General features: G+C 43.8%; 1 protein-coding gene across 1 annotated transcript in view; it reads right to left on the reverse strand.

The window, feature by feature from the left end:
- The window catches only part of LOC311140308 (cGMP-inhibited 3',5'-cyclic phosphodiesterase 3A-like), a gene marked incomplete at its 5' end in the record, with an annotated part of 115,287 nt that overhangs the window by 24,145 nt on the left and 76,626 nt on the right, over positions 1–14,516 (reverse strand). Inside the window, 5 exons of the mRNA XM_084175314.1 lie at positions 8,425–8,586; positions 8,885–9,088; positions 9,338–9,558; positions 10,598–10,705; positions 11,011–11,122. Of these exons, the coding sequence (XP_084031440.1) occupies positions 8,425–8,586; positions 8,885–9,088; positions 9,338–9,558; positions 10,598–10,705; positions 11,011–11,122 (807 nt within the window). The remainder of the gene's footprint in view (positions 1–8,424; positions 8,587–8,884; positions 9,089–9,337; positions 9,559–10,597; positions 10,706–11,010; positions 11,123–14,516) is intronic.

Genomic DNA, 14,516 nt, shown 5'->3' on the forward strand with positions numbered 1-14,516 from the left:
GCTACCAAATTAAATAAGGCCTAGACATTTGTTTGTTTTTGCCCCAAGTTTCACCACACACACCAGCACACACAACCCACCTATCATGAATATTTGGTAGTTGTGTAGGGTTGTGTAGGGTTTTTATTTTTGGTTTAGTGGATTTTTCACAGGTTAGAAATAATACATCTTAAAGGGCACATAAATTAAATTTTTGAAAGTTTCTATTGCCAGAGTTTTAATTACATTTTTACATTTACATTTTTAGTCATATTAATTTTTATTTTTTTATTTTTTTATTACACACATGTATATTCTCCTGATAAGAAATGTACTGAAAAAGCCAATGTAAACCTGGTACACAAAATGTTTGAAATATCGTTAAATAATATCTGAGGTAAAGGGGAAGTAAAGGGAAAGAGAGACTCACTAAAATGGGGTTGAATGACCTCTGACCTCTGTTCTGACTTACTGGTGAGGCCTGATCACCCTCACTCGAAAGCTAGAGACATTGTGTGAGATTTATATGTAGTATGTGAACACTAATAATTAGGAAGAAGTTTATAATTTAGCTATAGGCCTATGTATGATTCATACCATGACAAGGACAGAGAAAGAGAACTAGCCCTTAATGAGGGACACCTGTCGCTAGTCAATTTTACTATTCCTTGAATTACCTTATGGGATACAATTAAGTTAAGGTGTTATCAAGGGTTATCATTCTAATTTGATTTGTTATTTTGATTTAACAGACAGTGTTGTTGTTTTTTTTTTTTTTGGGGGGGGGGGGGGGCTTACCTCTGGCACTAATGAGTTATCGCATGCAAGCTAACAGAATAACGCATCTAACACTGTATGAAATGCTTATGGGTTGACCCATACCAGTGCCGGTGCTTAGGGGACCATATGAGGATCCGCCTCTAGAGAAAATGGAAAGGGAATTAGAAGGGTATATCAGGCAACTAACGGTCATATATGAAGTTATATACCAACAGGAGAGAAGCAGAGTTCTAAAACCAGAGGCGAATCCACCACGACCAGTGGTCCCGAGGGAGAAGGTCTACGTCAGGGTCTTCATAAGGAAGTGGAACGAACAGAGACATGAGGGACCCTACACCTTCATCCAGGCTACACCAACTGCTGTAAGGGTCGAGGGGAGCTCGACCTGGTATCATCTAAACCACTGCACCGGAGTACTGCATGGAAACTGACGACCAAGAGATGAGGAAGCTGAGGATGCCGAGACCCTAGTGACGGAAGAAGGTCCCGAGCCAAAGGGACCCAACGCCGGCCCGGAGTAGTGGCCCAGAGGTAGATGGTCATCGTAGAGGGAGTCCTGAGCGAAAGGGGCCAATGCAGGCCCCGGAGTAGAGGCCCAGAAGCAGATGGTAATTATCGGAAGAGAGCCCTGCTTGGCCCTCACAACAATGAGGACCACTTGACTGCCCTTATGGCAACCTAGAACGTCTGTCTGGGGTAGTGGCAGGAGGAGGATGGGCTTGTCATGACTACAAGGACAAGCAACAGCTGAAGCACACTGGACTTGGAGATATTAATCTCCCAGACTTATATCCTATTCCATATTACTTTATGGTGATAAAGAGTCTAAGCATTAATTAAGGGAAGTAGGTGAGGTAACATTTAAATAGATTTTGGTATTGGAACTAGGGGTCCCATATAGGATGCCTGGGATAAACCTAAAATCCAAAAAAGATAGAATAGGCCTCTCTCATGTTTTCTCTATGAAGTATATACATGTAACATAGGGTTTCCGGTCTCTTAATCCCCTAAACAGGTTCTGCTTAGATTCAGAAAATAGTTGTTAGGGAGGTGTCCGAAAGGGAGAGCAAGCATTAGTAGGCCTTGTAAAACATAAGGGATGATATTATGAAGAATAATATTATAAGGATTTAGTATTTCATGTATTGCTTATACAAACCGCAAGATAACTGCCATAAAATAGATATTATGATTAAAACAAAGCTGCATTATTTTGTGTTAGGATACTAGCACTCATATTTTAACATGTTGAGTAGAAACTCTTATATTGTTTATTTTAAGTAAAAACATTTATAGTGTCACTGTTTGAATAAGTTATGTTTTAAAAATATAATCTTAGTACAAGAATTGTCACTTATATCATAAACATGATGTTGTGTTAGTCACTGTATATCCCAGGATTCATATCTTAGTCACTATATACATTTCAAGTGTTAGTATATACAGTGGGGAGAACAAGTATTTGATACACTGGCGATTTTGCAGGTTTTCCTACTTACAAAGCAGGTAGAGGTCTGTAATTTTTATCATAGGTACACTTCAACTGTGAGAGATGGAATCAAAAAAAGCATGACATAAGTATTTGATACATCAGAAAAGCAGAACTTAATATTTGGTACAGAAACCTTTGTTTGCAATTACAGATATCATTCGTTTCCTGTAGGTCTTGACCAAGTTTGCACACACTGCAGCAGGGATTTTGGCAAACTCTTCCATACAGACCTTCTCTAGATCCTTCAGGTTTCGGGGCTGTCGCTGAGCAATACAGACTTTCAGCTCCCTCCAAAGATTTTCTATTGGGTTCAGGTCTGGAGACTGGCTAGGCCACTCCAGGACCGTGAGATGCTTCTTACGGAGCCACTCCTTAGTTGCCCTGGCTGTGTGTTTCGGGTCGTTGTCATGCTGGAAGACCCAGCCACGACCCATCTTCAATGCTCTTACTGAGGGAAGGAGGTTGTTGGCCAAGATCTCGCGATACATGGCCCCATCCATCCTCCCCTCAATACGGTGCAGTCACCCTGTCCCCTTTGCAGAAAAGCATCCCCAAAGAATGATGATTCCACCTCCATGCTTCACGGTTGGGATGGTGTTCTTGGGGTTGTACTCATCCTTCTTCTTCCTCCAAACACGGCGAGTGAAGTTTAGACCAAAAAGCTCTATTTTTGTCTCATCAGACCACATGACCTTCTCCCATTCCTCCTCTGGATCATCCAGATGGTCATTGGCAAACTTCAGACGGGCCTGGACATGCGCTGGCTTGAGCAGGGGGACCTTGCGTGCGCTGCAGGATTTTAATCCATGACGTCGTAGTGTGTTACTAATGGTTTTCTTTGAGACTGTGGTCCCAGCTCTCTTCAGGTCATTGACCAGGTCCAGCCGTGTAGTTCTGGGCTGATCCCTCACCTTCCTCATGATCATTGATGCCCCATGAGGTGAGATCTTGCATGGATACCGAGGGTGATTGACCGTCATCTTGAACTTCTTCCATTTTCTAATAATTACGCCAACAGTTGTTGCCTTCTCACCAAGCTGCTTGCCTATTGTCCTGTAGCCCATCCCAGCCTTGTGCAGGTCTACAATTTTATCCCTGATGTCCTTACACAGCTCTCTGGCCTTGGCCATTGTGGAGAGGTTGGAGTCTGTTTGATTGAGTGTGTGAACAGGTGTCTTTTATACAGGTAACGAGTTCAAACAGGTGTAGTTAATACAGGTAATGAGTGGACAACAGGAGGGCTTCTTAAAGAAAAACTAACAGGTCTGTGAGACCCGGAATTCTTACTGGTTGGTAGGTGATCAAATACTTATGTCATGCAATAAAATACAAATTAATTACTTAAAAATCATACAATGTGATTTTCTGGATTTTTGTTTTAGATTCTGTCTCTCACAGTTTAAGTGTACCTATGATAAAAATTACAGACCTCTACATGCTTTGTAAGTAGGAAAACCTGCAAAATTGGCAGTGTATCAAATACTTGTTCTCCCCACTGTATATATATATTTGAAGTGTGGGACCTATTAAGTTCCGAAGGGGGGATGTGTTGTGCATTTTTTCAGTAGACCATACAGAGCCATGATACCGAGTGGTACCCAAGATCAGACCATAGGTTAAAAATAGTAAATCTTTCTCACTATAAAGATTAAAATATAGCTAATTATAAAGACAGAGTGTGGTACAGAGTGGTACAGAGGAGGGAGTCTGAGCCAGAGTCAGGAGATGGCTCTTGATTGATTATACTGTTATGTATGAGGCAATGCATTAGGAAAGTCTTAAATGTATGTGGTTGAGAATGGGTTATGGATCTGCTATGTTTAAACCATATTCAAGTATCGATTGATGGGTTTTGGAATAAACAGAGCAGAGCCGGGAGATGCCTCTGTTATTTTTTACATGAGAAAGTTTGGTTTGGCCACCATTGTATCCAAACTATATAAATATAGGAGGAGAAGTCAGATTTCGCCACTATCATAAATTAAGAGAGTGGGCGGAGCGGTCAAAAGATGAATGTTTGGAAACAATGGTGGAGAACTGAACTGGGAGGGTTTAAGCTAAAAAGTATGTAAAATGAGCAGGAATGGACATTGTATATAAACTGAGGGCCGAGTGTTGTGAGTTGCTCTGCAGACCAGCTCGGCTTTTGTTGCTCTATGTAATAAAGTCTATCTTGATTCTACAAAAACTCTGGAAGAACTTTGATTTTTAATAAGTATAGTGATAATTTTCCACGACAAAGAACAAAAGTAGTTCTACATTTCACATTATTCCTCACAGTCTATCAATGGTCAATGAATAGAATGGTGTTTTTCACATTGAGTACCCCCAAACAGTCCACTTATTATATGGTAAACTAATCATCAAGCCCCTCATTAGTTAAAAGTGTTAGTTCTGAAATACATCAAATAAGTGGACTGACTTGGGGTACCCGAGGATAGGTTTGGGAAACACAGGCATAGAATATTCCAGAAGTGGTAGACCCAGTATGGCCACGATTCCACACTTCACATCAGAGAACTTTGATTTGAATGGGAGTATCCATTGGTTCTACCTATTCTGATGATGGGACTACACCAGAGATGCTTTTGAGGAGATGGAAACTCCATTGGAATCGTATTAACGGCCATTGTTTACATTGCCCATGCGTCGTCAATAGGCCACGCGGTGCATTCTGGGTGATTCTGGGACAAGAAGAGCACTCCTTCGAGGAGTGAATGGGAGTCAATTGGGCGCTAGTTCAAAAACCTAACATTAGCATGAATTACATGAACAATAAGTACAACATTACAAATCTTTTCAGAGATGTGAGATAACTTTGTCTATGCAATATCGTATAGCTTTGGAATCGTGACATTACGTACTTTTGAGGAAAATAGGCAGGTTTCTCGACTCATACCCTGACTTTTAGAAGGGATTGCATGACGATTAGCTTAGCAAACTTGTGACACAGCATGACAACATGAACGCGATTGGTTGACAGTCTGCTGAGTGGGGTGTTATACGTTCTTCCATTCATTGCCCAATAGGATTCCTATCTCCTCCTTTCTCTAATATATCTGCCTACATGCTGATCGCTCTCTGACCACTTAGTCTGTCTTCCTGATCAGTGGTGTGGTTGCTTGGCACCTGTCCGTCTCTGACCAATGAGCAGCATTGTTACTGGAGAGTGGGCTGTTTCCAGGCACCTATACCTCTTCACACTGAGCAGTACTGTGAAGGACTCATGAAGTGGCCTGCCTTCTATTTTAGTACCAAGTGGAACACATGTCAATGTCATTTGATGGAGAAATATAATTGCACCTCTACGCCCTCTCAAGTCTGTCATAGCTATTTATGCAGAAGGTAGTGTAATGACCATTTCATATGATCAGGCAGTTTCATGGGGTGGGACATGGGTGCACAAGAAAGACAACAATAACAAGGCAACTGTATAAATGTCGTCCCCCACAAATTATGCAGCGCCCCCCTTGGACCAATCATTGTAATTTAGTAAATGTCGGATCTCCATGGCAAGATGCATCATTCACCCAATTTCCCCTCTGGGGATCAATAACGTTTATTTAATTCAATACAGGTCACCCTAGCGGTGGCTACTGCTAGCTAGTATGAGGACGAAAAGGGCAGTTTTCCAGGAAAACTAGCAGTATTTCAATCTTCTCGATGGAGCAGTGTGGATAAAGGTAAAATTTAGAGTACAGTGGCATATCCCATTCCTGCATTGAGGTATGTTTTCTGACGCATATCTCGCGCCGGCTCCATGGTGTCTTAATGTAACCATGATTGCATTCTGACCCCAGTGCAGCTCAGTGTAAACAAGCGTAATGGTAGGGTCGGTATCTTCTGGCAAACCTAGACCTAATAGATGTATCTGTTTGTAGAACTCTTTGATGATGCCCTCGGTCCACTGTAGATGAAGGTACCTTGTGTTTCAGATCTAAATCAGTGCCTAGGGTGTAAGGGCTAGGGTGTAAGGGCTAGGGTGTAGAGCAGGGGTGGGCAAACCTTTTGGCTCAAGGGCCACATTGAGTTTTTGAAACCAAGTGAAGGGCCACATTCTATATGCGTGATAAAACGTGAAGCCTTTATTCATTTTCACATTGACACGCAACTACTAGTGTACTGTAGGTGTACATATGCTTGCTTAACAATTCTACCCTTGTACCATCTCTACCCTTGTTTTTTGTGAACACATTTTTCACAATTTTTTTTTATAATTTAGAACATCACAGACACACTCAAACACACACACAGATCCTGCATCTCTACCCTTGTAAAGTACAATCAAACTTACAGTCACAATACGCAAAATAGATATATATTATATGACTGGAGACAAAAAATGTAACACAAGATGTGTAAAAAAAATAACTATTCTAAAATTTGAGTGAAACATATGGTAAGAGCATCCGTTTTAATTTGGAATGGTCTGTTTTTGAAAGCATATTAAGGAACAATTCTCATCTCCATTGTGAGCCATATTTACAGTTATCCAATCACTTCAGCCCAAATCTGACTGATTAATTATTACCTGTATCCAAGTGCATTGCTGGATAATTCTCACTGCATAACCATCACCATGAAAAAGCATAATCCTTGCCTACCCCAGTCACGGTTATTTGAGTCTTCATGCGGAAAATGGGTCTGGTCACCTCTCTTGGCAAGGGCATCAAAGTCTGGCGTCATATTTGATGTAGAGATTCTCAGAACAGCTGACAAGTGGTCATTTGTTAAATTTGACCTGTGACGGGATTTGTTGTAATTCATGACTGAGAACATTTGTTCACACACATATGTGGACCTGAATAAAACAAGCATCCTTTGGGCGTGCTTTTTAATGTTTGAAACTTTCTTTCATTCAGTGAGCCATAGAACTGGTCTATTGTTGCTGTTTTGTACTTCTCCTTCAAAGCACTGTCACGTTGGATGTCGATGTGCTCCAATTGTGTGTCTGGTGGTGTTTTCTCACTGTCGAAAGACAGGGGGCATGATACAAGCTCCAGCTCAGTCTCAATATTGGTGAAGTCTGAGAAGTGGCAGGAAAACTCAGCATGCAGGTCGATCAAAGTGCTACTGTATGTCTCAGTGTGGCATTGCGATGTGGGCGCGTTCAGTGCAGCCAGTGTGGGAAACTGAACGAGAGACCGGCTGCTCATTTGTCTGGAGAACAACATAAGTTTGGCCTTGAATGCTTTCACATTGGAATACAGTTCATGCACAAAAACACAATTTCCCTGCAGTTTGACATTTAGATCGTTCAGATGCCCCAATATGTCCACATCGAAAGCAAAGTCGCCCAGCCAGTCTGTGTCTTTCAACTCGGAGAAGTCGTCAGCTTTACCAACCGTATCAAGGAACATACCTATCTCCCCTCTCAGTTCCCACACATGGCAAAATACTTTTCCAGGCTTAGCCAGCGCACATTTGAATTGTACAACAAGTCCTGGTGCTCTGCCTCTGTGTCATTGAGCAGCTGAATGAACTGACGATGGTTAAGCCCCCTTGCCCGTATAAAGTTGACAAGTTTTACAACCACTTTGACAACATTTTCCAGCTTTAACACACTTTTACAAAGGGCTTCCTGATGAATAATATAGTGAAGAAATATCAATTTCTCCGAGTTAGGGCTTTCTTCTTTTACTTTGTCTTGTAATCTTTTTAGTAGGCCAATGTTTTTACCAGTTAGATTTAGTGATCCATTTGTTGTGAAGTTTGTCAGTTTGCTCCATGGTAGATTCATTATGACACCCTGTCAAATAAGTCAGAGCCCCTGGTTGTTCCCATCATTGATTCTATCGCAAGAAGTTCCTCTGTTATTTAAAAGTTCTCATTTATTCCTCTGACAAAAATTAAAAGTTGAGCAGTGTCTCTGATGTCAGTACTCTCATCCAGTGCAATGAAGTGGCTATGATGACTGAAGCATTCTGAATCTGACTGTAGGCCCAAATGCAGAGCGCGCTGCCAGACTACAGCGCCATCTATTGGAGGTTGTTTGTATATCATGGAATGAGTAATTTTAGGCCAAAAATCGTAACTCAAATATAATAATATTTAATACATTTAAAAAATGTATTGCGGGCCGGATTGAAGTGCCCGGTGGGCCGGACTTTGCCCCCCACCCCCCTTGGTGTAGAGGCTAGGGTGTAGGGGCTAGTGATCGATTTGGATCTCACCTGTTCATAGAACTCATTGACGATGCCCTCTGTCCACTGTAGATGCAGGTCCTTGTGTTTCAGTGGGCCATTGATGTCCGCCAGTTTGATGCACATCTGACACACCAGCAACCGGTCATTCTCATTGGACCAGTCGATGCCCGAGCAGCCGTCATCACCCACCTGGAGAGAAGCAAGGGTTAAATTAATCTCAAATGTCTTTCTCGCGACCTCACATCCTCTATCCCTCCCTCCTTTCAACTTATCAGAGAGAAGCGAGGAGAGCATAACAGGAAAGGTTTGGAGGGAAATAACCTCAGATCTTCTCCTACAGGGTTGTTCCTGACATACTGTATGTTTTCTCAACCATCAGAGAAAATGACATAGCGCTTCAGTCCATTCAGCTGTAGATACGTTGTACATACTGTACATCAAAGAGTAATTTATAGATTAGAAGCTCCAGACCATCGGTTGTGTTTACCTTGGCGTTGAACTCTGCCAGGAAGTCAAAGTGTTTCTTGAGGTCAGTGGCGAGGATGGCCTCGATGACCAGGAAGCGGAAGCGTTTGAACTCCACATGCTCCAGGTTGCCCAGGAAGTTATACTCTGGCCGGGACATGAACAGGTTCCAGGCTGATGCAGCGTGGTGGTTCTCTAACACCGAGCGGTCGTTATATAGCACGGCCTACCGGGGGAGACAGAGAGCAACATGTCACTCATTAGTTATCATTGGTGCATCTCAGTGGTCCCTTTGTCTTCCTCCAGTTATCTCTTCACTGATCTGAGAAGAACACAAGATATTCAAGTTTTATTGGTGGACATCTACTGGGACTTTGTTTTCACCTTTACAGTTCCTTTAGTTAGATCCATTCATCCATCCAACCATCCATCCTCTCCCTCTTCTTCCTCCCTCCTTCCCTCTCTCTCTTCCTACCTGAGGAGCGCTAGTTGCCACAAGGAAAGCGTTGGTCCGTCCAGGGTGGTCGTAGTCGTGCATGGCTGCAGCCACATATAGAGCCATGAGCTCCAGGGATGGGATGAGGCCAGACAGACAGCCATAACCCTCCTCCATCACTGCAGACATCTTAGAAACCAGGAACCCTGTATGGCCTATATGGCTGGGATGGCTGGGGGTGAGGAGTCCACTGTCAGAGTCTGGGGACACACACACAGGGATAGAAGGGTCAGAGAGATAGATACGCAGGTAAATGAGGTGAGGGGTGATGGGCATTGTCGTGACAAATCGGAAACTTTAGTACAAAACGCTTGGGTCAACGGGTGTAGTGTGTATGTGCATGCAAGTGCAGGCACACTTGTGTGGTCAGCGTGCTAATGTGTGGGCAAATGTGTGTATGGGATGACATGAGCATCAGAAAACAACATAGCTAGCCAGCCTGACAGACAGCCAGTCACCCTGCCCCAGACAGACATCAGACCTCAGCCATCAGAGTAGGCCATCTGCCAGCCCAGTCAGACAGGTTGTGTAAACATCAAACAGGACAAGATCAGCGTGTTGACATTGTGTCTGTTGTGTTCCTATGACTGGAGGAGATAGGCTTCTATGGAAAAGCTCTACATAGTGAACATGAGGTAAAAAAAACTGTCGATCTCACTGGAAACACTATTCTGTGAACTTCCACAGCCTCCAGTCTGCATACTGTAAGGCGGATGTTATACAATATTATGCCATTTCACATAAGCTACTGATCCGATCTCACTGGAAACACTATTCTGTGAACTTCCACAGCCTCCAGTCTGCATTTCACATAAGCTACTGATCCGATCTCACTGGAAACACTATTCTGTGAACTTCCACAGCCTCCAGTCTGCATACTGTAAGGCGGATGTTATACAATATTATGCCATTTCACATAAGCTACTGATGTGGTTGGTGTGTATGAATGAATATACAGTAGCTAATTGAGTCCCAGAGGGAATGGGTTTACCTGGCTGCCATCAGCAACATAGATATTAGTCTCCGTCAGAACACAAAGGAATGGCGAGTGGAGGAAAAGAGCTATAGTACATCATGTATGAAAAGAAACAGCATGATGGAAAATGTGGGGCAGAAGTGAATAAACTTACTGTATACCTGTCCTCTTTCGTGTGCGCGCACGTGTGTGTGGTTGTGCGGTTGTGTGTGCCCGTGCATGTGTGTACGCTTGTATTTGCATATGCGTGTGTGTGTACTCACCAGAGTCTGAGCTGTGGTCTGTGAGGAGGTTGGGCAGGCCTGGCACGGCCTGGGTGGTGAGGTACCACACGGCATGGAGCACGTCAGTGGCATGGATCCTGTTGTGGTCTGCATGGGGAGGGAGAAGAGATGCCAACTGTAATACTAACTTAGTCCACTAGGTGATAATGACACCTCACAAACCATACAGAGACAGGTGGAGGTAGAGGGAACAGAAATAGTGCTGTGATTGCATTGATAATGCCAATACCTTCCTTTTGTGGATAAAATAGGCAGTGCTGCCACCACAGCCGCATAGAGTTTGGATTATGGTAGTTTATTCAAATGTTTTTGATATTCTTGAGTACTTGATGTAACTGTGTGTGTATTACAAAGCATTTTCACAAAGAGGATTGCTTGTAATGTTTGCTCACATGGGATGTCCCTGTATCCATTCTCCAGAGCATGGAAATAGTTCATGAACTCCCTGACAGGAATCTTGAACATCTCAAACAGTCCCGTGTCCTCAAACAGGCGGTAGGAAACCTGGAACACACATAGGACAACCGTTATCCCATCCACCTAGTTATTCTCTTCACACCTGAAGCTGTGACGCTGCTACTGGGTCATTCCACGAAATGAGTCACTTTTACATCCCTTTGATATTTTAAGTAGAAATTGTGCACCAATATTGAATTAAAAGCCTGTTATATTAAATCAAGTGCCCTTTAATATAGCCCCATGGAAAATTCAATACATCTGATGGTTTTATATGATTAAAGTCTTTCTGCAAAATTCTGTATTTTGACATGCATTTTGCATAGCCGGGTGAGTATGGGCGTGGGGGTCAATGTTCCCTCTAAACCGCGCAGTAGCCCGGAGATTGCCGCGCAGCTCCCCAGGGACTGCCGCGCAGAAATATTAGCCCGAGAAGACCGGTCGATCGCAATCGACTGGTCGATCTCCAAGGCATTCCTAGTTGTTCGCCAAACATTTCTGTAAAAAAAATAACGATAAAGCCTTCTGTTCCTATTTTTTTTTTTATTCGTCTCTGGTTATTGGTATTAGGTGCACCCGATTAAGCTGGCCTGCGCGCCGGGTAGGCGAACAGTTGCAATTTTGAACCATTTCATGTGTCTGAAGGTACAAACTCTGCCTTCCAGGCGGGCCCAGAGAGCTAATCAAGTGCACTATAAGCAGACCCGTCGCCAGACCTCAGTCTTAAGGGGGGCATATGAAATGCATGAGAGGGCAGGGCACAATTATTATTAGCCTACAGTACGTATATTTAATAAAAAATTCCCTCAAGTGGGGGGGGCTTACAGGCATGTGTGCATACATTTTTACATATGGGTGGACCCGGTGATCGAACCCACTACCCTGGCGTTACAAGCGCCATGCTCAACCAATTGTGCTACAGAGGACCTGAAGCAGTAACAAATGAGTAGGAAAGTGTATATATAGGCTTGTGTTATTATTAGCGGCGTGGGCCTTTTTTAATATCGAGGAATATTTCACTTTCTCTGTTCATAGGACTATCCCTTTATGGTAAGGGAGAGCAGAGGGATGTTGAGAGGAAGACCCTCAGTCTGCTGCTCGCTCCCTCCTCTGAGACTGACCATCAGATGCAGGTAACATCAGCCCAATAAAACACAAATAAAAAGCAAATTATTTAAATGTATGCTTACCAGTGTGATCATATAGCCTACCTCAAATTGTGAAATATAATTTTAAAAAATGTCCAGAACAACAATGCATTGGCAGGGCAATTCAAGCAAAGCCAATATGCGGGTATAATGTATTGGGCCTATAGCTTACTGCACAAACCTCATCGCTACAGTACTGTTTTTAATTGGTTATAGGCTTAAGTTTTTTAAGTTGTTTAAAAAAAAATCTGAGCGGTAGATTTCGGCTTGCATTTTGACTCAAAGTGATCTTGACTCAGAAAAGGTTTGTTACCACTGTTCTAGAGTATTCCCTGTTAACACTATCAATGTTTCCCTTTACTGTGGCAATTGTGATCGAATCAACGCAATATCAAATCAAATCAAATCACATTTTATTTGCCACATGCGCCGAATACAACAGGTGTAGACATTACCGTGAAATGCTTACTACAGCCCTTAACCAACAATGCATTTTTTTTTAAAGTAAAATAAAATAACAACAACAAAAAAGTGTTGAGAAAAAAAAGAGCAGAAGTAAACTAAAATAACAGCAGGGAGGCTATATACAGGGGGGTACCGGTGCAGAGTCAATGTGCGGGGGCACCGGCTAGTTGAGGTAGTTGAGGTAATATGTACATGTGGGTAGAGTTAAAGTGACTATGAATAAATAATTAACAGAGTACAGCAGCGTAAAAAGATGGGGTGGGGGTGGGGGTGCAGTGCAAATAGTCTGGGTAGCCATGATTAGCTGTTCAGGAGTCTTATGGCTTGGGGGTAGAAGCTGTTGAGAAGCCTTTTGGACCTAGACCTGGCGCTCCGGTACTGCTTGCCGTGCGGTAGCAGAGAGAACAGTCTATGAATAGGGTGGCTGGAGTCTTTGACAATTTTGAGGGCCTTCCTCTGACACCGCCTGGTATAGAGGTCCTGGATGGCAGGAAGCTTGGCCCCAGTGATGTACTGGGCTGTACGCACTACCCTCTGTAGTGCCTTGCGGTCGGAGGCCGAGCAGTTGCCATACCAGGCGGTGATGCAACCAGTCAGGATGCTCTCGATGGTGCAGCTGTAGAATTTTTTGAGGATCTGAGGACCCATGCCATATCTTTTCAGTCTCCTGAGGGGGAATAGGCTTTGTCATGCCCTCTTCACGACTGTCTTGGTGTGTTTGGACCATGATAGTTTGTTGGTGATGTGGACACCAAGGAACTTGAAGCTCTCAACCTGTTCCACTACAGCCCCGTCGATGAGAATGGGGGCGTGCTCAGTCCTCTTTTTTTTCCTGTAGTCCACAATCATCTCCTTTGTCTTGGTCACGTTGAGGGAGAGGTTGTTATCCTGGCACCACACGGCCAGGTCTCTGACCTCCTCCCTATAGGCTGTCTCATCGTTGTCGGTGATCAGGCCTACCACTGTTGTGTCGTCTGCAAACTTAATGATGGTGTTGGAGTCGTGCCTGGCCATGCAGTCATGGGTGAACAGGGAGTACAGGAGGGGACTGAGCATGCACCCCTGAGGGACCACCATGTTGAGGATCAGCGTGGCTGATGTGTTGTTACCTACTCTTACCACCTGGGGGCGGCCCGTCAGGAAGTCCAGGATCCAGTTGCAGAGGGAGGTGTTTAGTCCCAGGATCCTTAGCTTAGTGATGAGCTTTGAGGGCACTATGGTGTTGAACGCTGAGCTGTAGTCAATTAATAGCATTCTCACGTAGGTGTTCCTCTTGTCCAGGTGGGAAACGGCAGTGTGGAGTGCAATAGAGATTGCATCATCTGTGGATCTGTTGGGGCGGTATGCAAATTGGAGTGGGTCTAGGGTTTCTGGGATAATGGTGTTGATGTGAGCCATGACCAGCCTTTCAAAGCACTTCATGGCTACAGATGTCAGTGCTACGGGTCGGTAGTAATTTAGGCAGGTTATCTTAGTGTCCTTGGGCACGGGGACTATGGTGGTCTGCTTGAAACATGTTGGTATTACAGACTCAGTCAGGGACATGTTGAAAATGTCAGTGAAGACACTTGCCAGTTGGTCAGCACATGCTCGGAGTACACGTCCTGGTAATCCATCTGGCCCTGCGGCCTTGTGAATGTTGACCTGCTTAAAAGTCTTACTCACATCGGCTACGGAGAGCGTGATCACATAGTCATCCAGAACAGCTGGTGCTCTCATGCATGCTTCAGTGTTGCTTGCCTCGAAGCGAGCATAGAAGTGGTTTAGCTTGTCTGGTAGGCTTGTGTCACTGGGCAGCTCGCGGCTGTGATTCCCTTTGTAGTCTGTAA

The sequence above is a fragment of the Coregonus lavaretus genome, assembly GCF_964263955.1.
Source record: "Coregonus lavaretus genome assembly, chromosome: 13".
Taxonomy (NCBI): domain Eukaryota; kingdom Metazoa; phylum Chordata; class Actinopteri; order Salmoniformes; family Salmonidae; genus Coregonus; species Coregonus lavaretus.